The 10,747-nt window shown below is 33.2% G+C and overlaps 1 protein-coding gene across 1 annotated transcript; it reads right to left on the minus strand.

The window, feature by feature from the left end:
- Window positions 1-7,593: 7,593 nt before the first annotated feature.
- On the minus strand, window positions 7,594-10,204 carry LOC106753071. Its single transcript, XM_014634856.1, has 4 exons — window positions 9,404-10,204; window positions 9,009-9,260; window positions 7,911-8,051; window positions 7,594-7,734 (listed from the first exon to the last, which is right to left on the minus strand). Exons 1-4 carry the CDS (start codon window positions 10,202-10,204, stop codon window positions 7,594-7,596), a joined length of 1,335 nt encoding a protein of 444 aa, XP_014490342.1.
- Between the last annotated feature and the right edge of the window lie 543 nt (window positions 10,205-10,747).

Consider the following 10,747-nt stretch of genomic DNA (forward strand, 5'->3'; position numbering starts at 1 on the left):
AATATGAAAGTTACGAATCATTGAAGTTATTGACTTCAAAGAGCAATGCATCTATTTATAGATATATCAGTGTAGACGCATTTTAATTGATTAGCTTGTTACCAATAAGGAGCATTGGCAAATATTGAAGAAATTAGTTTTGATGATGCTACAAGAATTTTTACTTGAAGAAAATATTATAAATGTTTAAAAGCACTTTTTAGAAAATAAGTGTAAAAGGAAAATCTTCAAATCTTGTAAAAAATTGTATTTTGTACTGAAATAATCGATTATGTTAAGCAATAATCGATTATCAAGAGTCTTTCATGAGTAATCGATTATCACCTCACATAATCGATTATCATATTTTGAAAAACCTGTAACGGACTTGGATAACCGATTATCACTTACGATAATCGATTATTTGTGTCAGTTGGGACTTGACTTTTGATATTCAGAGCAGATGACTATATATTGAGCTTCTGTGAAGTTCAGAGGCAACGTTGTTGAACATAGAGTTTTTGGAGAATACTGTTTGTCAGAGGAAGTTCTCAAAAGCTATTGTTCAAGTTCCCTTGCTTGGTCTCGTGAATAGGAGAAGCTCGCGTTTCGTGTGTCAATAGTCGGGGCAGTTCTCTTCGAGTTGGCAGAGTGTTCATCTTCCGGTTCGTTCGTCGAAGGAAGGTTTATCTTATCAGTTTTTATTCACAATATTTGTAATCTGTGAAACTCATTTTTATTGGAACTGTAAATCACTTTTTATAGTGATTAACGACTGGACGTAGATTCTTTTGAATCGAACCAATATAAAAATTACTCGTGTGATTTTTTTACTCCCTGCACTTGTTATTTTCATTTGCACATCAACTGTTCGATAAATAGTCTCTTAGAAAATTTATTTTATAAACTGACCATTTTAATACAAAAGTGACCGAACACACTTTCCACTTACTTTAAGTTTTATTCCGCTGCGTTACACTCTGTCTGGTACCGATTCCAACATAGCTAAATAATGTAATCGGTTAGGCAATTCCTTCTACTATACCAGATTTACATTTTTCATATTTTAATAAATTAAGTAGAGCACATAATTGATTAAGGAATTAATACAAGTCATAGCATTTAAAAATATGATCGTTATGAAAGTTATGACTAATCATAAAACAAGTTTTCAATCAACACACATTTTAACCGATTAGAGAAATAACATAATCGGTTAAGTATCATACTTAAGAAAATTTTGAAAACTTTTTCATTCAAATTACATCAGTGCACTCAGTAAACATATACTGGCATAACCACGAGTTTTAATCGTTATACCCATAATCTAATATGTTAAAACTTGTTGTTTTGCCATAGTTAAGTATATTCTGATATTTGATGAATCTATCATATTATATAATCAGTGTAATCAATTAATTCATACAAATATGTAATTTGCAAAGTGTTTCAATCAAAATATTCATATTCACACAATGAATATACATCACAGATAGTTCAAGCACATACACGAATATAATCAAGCAACAGTTTACTAATAAGATGTGCAAGAAACTATAAAGCATTTTTGTTGCCATCATCAAAAACACAATGTGAGATATGGGTTTAGCTACATAGATCCCTTATCAACAAACATGGTAATTGTTAATAGTATATTTAATGGTAAAAATTATTATAAAGAGGAAAAAAATAAATATATCTTTTAAAACGAAAAAAAAATGTATTTAAATAAAGTGAAATAATTATATTTAAAAAGTGGTTAGAAGTGCTGTTATTAACAATAAGAAAAAGTTTAACAAGTTTTATATCCTAAAATATAATTAAAGTTGATGTAAAATAATTACCCGAATTGATAAATTCATGTAAAATCATCCCATTATAAAGAAATGAAAGTTCCACGTTGATGAACTTTATTTGTATAATATTTTGTTAATTTTATTATAAGAGTATAAATAAAAGTAAGCAAAATATTTTTAAATAAAGGTTATCAAATTAATAAAGATAATGTTATAAGATTAGAACATGAGTGGTATACGGAACCCTAAAATCGAAGGGACACTTGTCCTTATTAGTCTTGGCAACATTTGTGAGGTGTTAACGTCTTGTCAAGCCACGTGTTTATGTGAAATTACATGCATATATTAACCACCACAGCTGAGGTTATATAAGTAGGCCAGTGAAACACTATGTTGAAGAAGAAGAAAGTGAGAAGTTGAAGGAAATTGAAATGGCTAAAGCACAACAGGCGAGACCAACATGGCAACCCTGTCGGGGCGACAGAGAGATTTTCCTTTCATTCCTTCCAAATCACAGCATATTAGAGAGGATGAGAAAAATCAACATCCTCCAATTACTCATTTTCAAATGAAATCAAAAACAAATTTAATTCACAATTCATCTAAGAAAATTCACGTAAATAGTGAATTCCCTCCAAAATAACAAAGCATTAGGAGCTAGGAATTGATTATGTTTGTAACAAGTTTGGTACATATTATTTTTATACACTAATTTGAGGAGAAGTGTTGGATATATTATTTTTATTTTATCTTTATATTTTATTTTTAGTTAGTTTGTTATTATTCCCTATTTGTATTTTGGGCTTAGCCCATATTTCTTCTATTATAAAGAGTATTTTATGTGTATATTCAATGTAAGAGAGATTAATCTCATGCATAATTTTTCATTATATTTAACAACAAAAAAGTAAAATTAATTTTTCTATATATTAAAGTTAGTTTATATATGTGTTTGTTTCAGGTGTTGCCAGACAGGTTGTGTCATAGACTAGACGAGTTATCCAAACTCTAAAATTGTTTGTCTTGTTACGCTCCTTTATATTGTCCTTTAGGTCTGTAAGGTCTTCCGTTCATCCAGAACTATTTAGATTATACTTGTAGAAGATACTCTGATGTTAAAGTGAGTAGTTGACCAATCAGTGTCGTATAAAGTGTAATGATGCATGTGTTCTTAAAGCCATACCTTATACTTGTATTTAAAGTAGTTGTTATGGGCTTTACCTTTTTATTAGCTTAATCATTTCCCAATCGTACATTAATTAGAATTAGCATATCAATTTGTGATTATCATTCATATTAATCTAACCTTCATTCTATAACAGGTAAGTTTTGTTGTTCGGTCTGGATAGTCGGCCAAAGAATAGTCGGCCAAAGACAATCAAACCTTGAGGTGACCAGTCAAACACTAGTGCAGAAAGGGCTTTAGATGTCGGTTATTTTGGTCTTTTAACGTCACATCCTGAACCGACGTCTTTAGGATGACGTTAATGAGACATAGGATTCTGCAGGTCCGACGTCGTTATAGACGTCGGTTCATCTCCATGACCGACGTCTATATTGACGTCGCACATCACACTCACTGACGTCTAAGGGCACTATAAAGACGTTAGACATGGCACAAACCGACGTCTAAGGGCACTATAAAGACGTCAGACATGTCACACACCAACTTCTAAGGGCACTATAGACGTTAGGCATGACATTAACCAACGTCTACGAAGTGTTCGTTGTATTTTATTGCAGTTTTACTCATGTCTTTGGGTAGCGTAGTAGCACCTCCTTCCTTTGCTAGTTTCTTCATAAGAAAAAATTGCGCCTTTTGCATCTCTTATGGCATTTCAACCCAAAGATGAACTTGGGTCATTGCCTAGTTCCATTCCAACTGCCAAAGAAAAACGAATACGGTGACACCGTATTCTTTTTCTTCGCCAAAGAAAAAGAATACAGTGACACCGTTTTCTTTTTCTTTGGTGGTTGGAGTGGAAGTAAGCAACAACCCAAGTTTGGCTTCAGGTTGAAATGCCATAAGAAATCCAAAACACGCAAGCTCTTCTTACGAGGAAACTAGCAAAGGGAGAAGGTGCACTACGCTACCCAAAGATAGGAGAAAAACTGCACCAAAACACAATGAAAGCTCATTTTAATCGGTTCAAATGAAAGATAATACATCATAGATTACTTTAATCGGAGTCAAAGCAAGTTTAAGCGATTCAAAAGAGATGAAACGCACCTAGAAATACAATGCAGCAGAGAGAAAAGACGAAGGAAGACGATGAAGTACGCGAAACTGGTTCGTGACGAGTGATTTAACAAGAAATTAGACGTCAGTTGCCAACACGCCCAACGTCTATAATTGAATATACGTCGGGGACCTTACTAATTTGATGTCCATTCAATTTAAAAATTAATATTCATGGTAAATGTAAACGTCGAATGTAGTTGGAACCGACGTTTATAATCGCATATAGACGTCGGTTGGCGGGATTAGACGTCTACATGGCGAAAAAAAATACTTTTCACCTACCTGTCAGACTATAGACGTCAGTTCGGTGGGGCACTGATGTCTATAGTCGCATATAGACATCGGATTGGCGGGATCTGAAGTCTAGATGGCAAAAAAAAATAACTTTTCACCTACTGTCAGACTATAGACGTGAGGTCGGAGGGGCACTAACGTCTATAGTCGCTTATAGACGTCATAGTAGCGGGATCGGACATCTAGATGGCGGAAAGAAATGATTTTTCACCTACTTTCAGACATATAAATGTTAGTTAGGAGGACACTGACGTCTATATGTGACTATAGACATCGGACTAGCGAGATCTGACGTCTAAATGGCGAAAAGAAATTACTTTTCACTTACCTGTCAGACATATAGACATCAGTTAGTAGGGACCCCAACGTCTATAATATTATAGACGTCGGGATCCCCCTAACTGACGTCTACAGGCCTGACTTATTTACAAAATAGCCACAGGTCAATTACAGACGTCGAGACCCCCTCTAACCGACATGTAATGGGTGACGTTAAAAGTCAATTCTACACTAAAATAATCAAACAAATGTGATCGATAAGAGTTGTCAATCAAATGTGGACGACTATGAGTAATCAACCAAGGATAATCAACTATAGATAATCGATTAATGATTTGACGGATCTTGAAGTTAAACCATTTGATTAATGGTTGAAAATACAAATTTTAAGAAATCACTCTCTAAAATTATAAATTAATATATATAAAATAACCTAAATTTATATACAAACTAATTTCATGCTTCTGAACATCTTTTCTATAATGATCTATCGGAAAAGTTAGAATAAACATATCCATAACAAGTAACAAGTAGTTGATGAAAGTAATTGTGTGAGGAAGCATTAGGGAACATTAATTAGAGTTAGTTGTAACAAAGTTGCATGATTGAGAAGAAATGAAGCCGGCCATGGTATAGAAAATGATTTGTTTGATCTCTCAAGAATCTAACCTACTAAATGACAACTTTGTAGCTTAGGCATAGACTAATGCATGATACCACAAACATTACACCAAATTATGGTTTGATAAAGCAAGATAAAGAAAAAAAAAAAGAAAAAGAAAGAAGAATGATTCATAGCCGAACATCTTTTATAACAAATAATGTTTTTCCCAATACTGATTCACAAAGCACCGTTTGGCAACTTTCGGACATATAATGTTAAGTAACATATCAAAAAAAAGTGGAAAAGTCCAAAAAGCACGTTACCAACTTACCCAAGTTGTGACTTCAAGGCTAATCCGCCTCTTCCTTAGCCATCCCAAATTTCCTTTTAAGCTCCCTCCTACTTTTTGTAGTAAAGAAAATTGTATTCTTTTTCTTAATTAAATTTCAACCATTACGTAAATTCATATGATTCAATCCCATTCCGTGGAAATAATATCATTTGGATTAATTATCATATTTAATACATTTTTTATTTCAAAAACTGAAACTTTTTTTCAATTTTGTTTTTAAGAAAAGATTTTAAGATTTAAAAGAATATATATATATATATATATATATATATATATTTATATATGTTATCCAATTTAGTATCCTAAACAATATAAAATTATTGGAAGAATTTTTTCTCTATAAAAAGTCTTAATATTCAGACTTCAAATATATTGAAATTATATTATGGAGCAGCCAAAACGGGTAACTTGGCCCGACTCAACCCGAATCATCACGTGTTGGTCACTTTGTAAGTTAATTAAATCCGGCTCATTTATTAGCAAGTCGAAAAAATTTGAATCTGACCTGACCCACCACGGGTTGGTGGGTTAAACGGATTGGCTAATTGGCTCACTTAACTTTTTTTCACCCTCTCCTTTTGAGATTCTTATACCATGTTACTTTGATTGATCAAATTGAAACAGTAATAATTGGACCAATTGATATAAAAGAAAATGAAACAAAAGAACTTTATTGCTATATATTCTAAGCTATCAAGCATAAAAGTTTGCCAATTTAGTTTAATGAGACATACACAACCGTTTGACCAAGAAACTACATATAGTCGTTAACAAAAATATATAGCAGAAGAGAACTTTTGGATAGACAGTAGCACAACGCAACTCGAAAAGCTCTATTGCGAAGTAAAGGTTGTGTGTTTTGAATAATTAATTTAATTAATTTGATTTCGATAAAAAAAATAGGATTTGAATAATTAATTTAATTAATTTGATTTCAATAAAAAAAATAGGTGGGTTGGTGAACCAACCCAGCTCACCACGGATTCAACCCGGATGATGGGGTTCTTAGCGAGCCGGGTCAAAATTAACTCAAATCAAAATTTTCACATTTTTTTTTCAACCCAACCCGACTCAAATCCGTGATGAGTCAAGTTAACTTACGAGTTTCAACCTATTTTGACGACACTATAATATTTTTAGAATCAGTAATTGCATATAAAATTCTTTATTTGACAATAATTCATAAATGACAATAATTCATAAATGAGTAAGATAATATTACATGTAGAAAAAATAAATTTATTAATAAATTGACTTAAAAGCCCAAAAGTAATAGTCTTATCACCAAAACTAATAATTGAATATTGATGAAAACAAATTGAGCACGTGAATTTTGTTAATAGATATTTAATTAAAAATAACCAAATTTATTACGTACATATATTTTGATTAAACGTTTTTTCCAAATTTATTTTTCGTATTTTACATTTAAATTGATAAGCTCCATCTTTCAATTTTTCTAACTTATCAAAATATGTAATTTTAATACTTAAGGGATGATTTTTATTGTCATAGAATTAATACAAAATTAATTTCACGTATTTTCAAGTAATAATTAATCAATTTATAAAAAAAATAAAATAAAAATTGAAAAAGAACTACATGTACCAAAAATATACCTAACCATTATTTTATTAAGAATATTTCTCAAGTAACCTTTTATTCGGTTCTCTCAAACAAGAACACTCCGATTGGAATTAACTAGAGTTATCAAAATGAGTCATTTGGCCTAACTCGGTCTGATCCACCACGAGTTGGTCACTTAGTGAGCCAATCCAACCTGACTCATTTATTAGCGAGTTATGTAAAGAAAGAAAATATGTAAAAAAACTGTCTTGTTTATTATGAATAAATTATGAGAGATATATACAAGAGAGTTATTAATGTAATTATTATATAATAATGTAACACTATTACTGTAATTATTCTATAATAATGTAACATTATTACTGTAATTGTTCTATAATAATTTTGTAAATCAGCTATAATAATAACAATATATTCTCTCAATAATATCATGATATGATTTATTTTCTAACACTCCCCCTCAATTTGGAGAGTGAATATCAAGAACTACCAACTTGCGCTTCATGATAGAGAACATTTCTTTTCCCAATGGTTTGGTGAACACATCGGCAAGTTGTTCAGCTGAAGGTACATATTTAGTTGCGACTGAGCCATCTTGAATCTTATCACGAATGAAGTGGCAATCCATCTCTATATGTCAAGTTCTTTCATGAAAAATCGGGTTAGGTGCAATGTGTAAGGCTGCTTTATTGTCACAATATAACAATGTTGGTTTAGGATGCAATATCCGTAAATCTTTTAATAATGAACGTAACCAAGTCAACTCACAACAAGTACCAGCCAATGCTCTATATTAAGCTTCTGCTGAGGATAGAGAAACCGTCTTCTGCCTCTTTGTTCGCCAAGAGATAAGGGAAGATCCCAAAAAAACACAATAACCTGTAGTTGATTTTCGGGAAACTGGGCAACCTCCCCAGTCTGAATCATAGAAAGCACGCAAAGATAAATCATTTTGTGAAAAGAAAAACAGACCTTGACCTGGGTTATTTTTTAAATATCGTAGCACAAGCATTGCAGCTTTCATATGAGGCCTACGTGGAGCGTGCATGAATCTGCTCAGTATGTGTACCGTATAGGTGATATCTGGACGGGTAATTGTCAAATAAATTAAGCGACCAACAATACGCCTATATATATCTGCTCAGTATGGAAGACAACATCATGACTAGTGAAGACTTGGTGAGTTTCAAGATCATATAACTTGTAAGCTTTTTGGCCAAGAGGGTAACCAAGAAAAACACATCTTTGGGCACGATGAGCAAACTTATGAGAAACATGAACATTAGTAGCATAAGCAAGACATCCAAAAACTCTAATGTGTGAATAAAAAGGAATTTTACTATATAGGCGCTCAAATGGTGTCTTGCGTGAAAGAAGAGGTGTGGGCAACTGGTTAATTATATGGACAGCAGTGGAAACACATTCTGCCCAAAACTGTAAAGGGATATGAGCTTGAAAACGAGGAGCTCGTGCTGACTCAAGGATATGTCTATGTTTGCGCTCGACAACCCCGTTATGTTGTGGTGTGTAAGTGCAAGAATGTTGGTAAGTGGTACCTTGTTGTGTAAAAAAATCTCGTAGAGAAAAAAGTTCATTTCCATTGTCAACCCGAATATTGGCTATATTGGTATTAAATTGAGTTTTGACAAAAGAAAAAAAAATTGTAAGATGTTGGGTTTCACTTTTATGGTGCATGAAAAAAACTCAAGTAAAGCGAGAAAAATCATCCACAACAGTCAAAAAATACCTAGCACCAGAAAGAGAAGGAATTTTATATGGTCCCCAAATATCACAATGAATTAATTGAAAAGGTTTAATTGAAGAAATAGAACTAGTTGAAAAAGGAAGTCGTGTCTGTTTTGCAAGAGTACAAACATCACAAGTTTTATTTGACTCTAAAGAGAGATTTAACAAAGTTTTAGCCATGAAGTCTAATCTATATGGAGATAGATGTCCTAGTCGTCGATGCCATAAGGTAGTAGAAGTGTTTGAAGGAGGAGATGACTTGGTGACATGAGTTGCTATGGATTGAATGGGAGTTTGTGACTTGTTTGATGTCATTGCAACCAAGTAATAGAGTCCGCCTTGTTGTTTACCCAAACCAATTGTCGTCCTCGTCATCAAATCCTGCAAAATATACCCATAAGGAAAAAAAGTTACTGAACAGTTTAAATCTCGTGTGACACGACTTACTGACATCAAATCTACTCTGCAAGATGGCACCCCAAGCACATTCTTTAAATAAACAATTGGGCTCAAAGGTAGAGTACCAGTAGAGATAGTTGGGGCCTGTCACCATTTGGCATAACAACTGGTGGTAAAGAAGTGTTTTCTTTACTATTAACAAGCAAGGTTGGTTTAGAAATAATGTGATCGGTAGCCCCACTATCAATTATAAGTTTGGGTGGTGACAAACCTGAAGAAAAATTGGCATTGTTAGCCTTAGGATTAGCTGATTGAGATGATTCATTACCCTGTATAATAGACAACATTTGTTGGAGTTGCAAGTCAATTAATCCATGCATTGTAGACTGCATCGATTGCATCATTGGAGTTGTTGTAACAATATTAGCTAAAGACTGACTACTCCCATTGTGCTTAGAGTAAGCATTCTTGGTTGCTCCATGTTTTGGATGTTCAGGAGGATAACCATGTAACTTCCAGCATGTGTCTTTTGTATGATAATCTCTATCACAGTGAGAAAAATGCAGCAGCTTTCGATTAGATGAATTAAGACGAGAAGAAGAGCCTTGTTTGCGTCGAACAACAAGGGCTATTGGTTCATTGTTTTGAATAGCCATGGCTGAAGCTTCTATTGTGTCACGTGCGGTGCTCAAATGTCGTTGTTTTTCTTCTTGAATGATGGAAGAATAAGCTTGTGTAACATCAGGCAATGGATTCATTAAAAGGATTTGGCCACGAATAGCACTATAAGAGTCATTCAACCCCATGAGAAATTGCATCAATTTGCGCCTTTTATTGTCAGCTCCACAAGTGCAGGTTGCATTACTATAGGAGCCTAACTCATCCCATAATTTTTTTAGCTTCGTGTAATAGGTTGTAACTATCATTTGATCTTGAGCCAAGCAAGCAATGTCTCTCTCGATCTAAAAAATTCGTGGTGCGTGGCTTTGAGAGAAACGGTTTTGAAGATCTCTCCAAACTTCATGAGCAGTTTCATAGAAAATAACACTATCTACAATATCAGGTGCCAAAGAATTAAAGATCCAAGATAACACCATGTCATTGCATTTTTTCCATGTTGTATATTCTTCTGGTTTGGCCTTAACAGAAGGTGCAGTGAGAGTTCCATCAACAAAACCCAATTTGGATTTTGCATTCAAAGATATGACCATGGCTCTACGCCAAGTCGAATAATTGTCTCCATTTAGAGATTTGGAAACAAGAACCATTCCGGGATGGTCAGAATGATGGAGATAATAAGAACTATTGAAATTTGATTCATTTCCATAGTTAGCCATGACAATAAAGATAGAAAAAAATTGAGCAGAGGATCCTTCCTGCTCTGATACCATGTAAAGAAAGAAAATAGGGAAAAAAATTGTCTTGTTTATTTTGAATAAATTATGAGAGATATATACAAGAGAGTTATT

The sequence above is a fragment of the Vigna radiata genome, unplaced genomic scaffold, assembly GCF_000741045.1.
Source record: "Vigna radiata var. radiata cultivar VC1973A unplaced genomic scaffold, Vradiata_ver6 scaffold_91, whole genome shotgun sequence".
In the NCBI taxonomy this organism is placed as follows: Eukaryota; Viridiplantae; Streptophyta; class Magnoliopsida; order Fabales; family Fabaceae; genus Vigna; species Vigna radiata.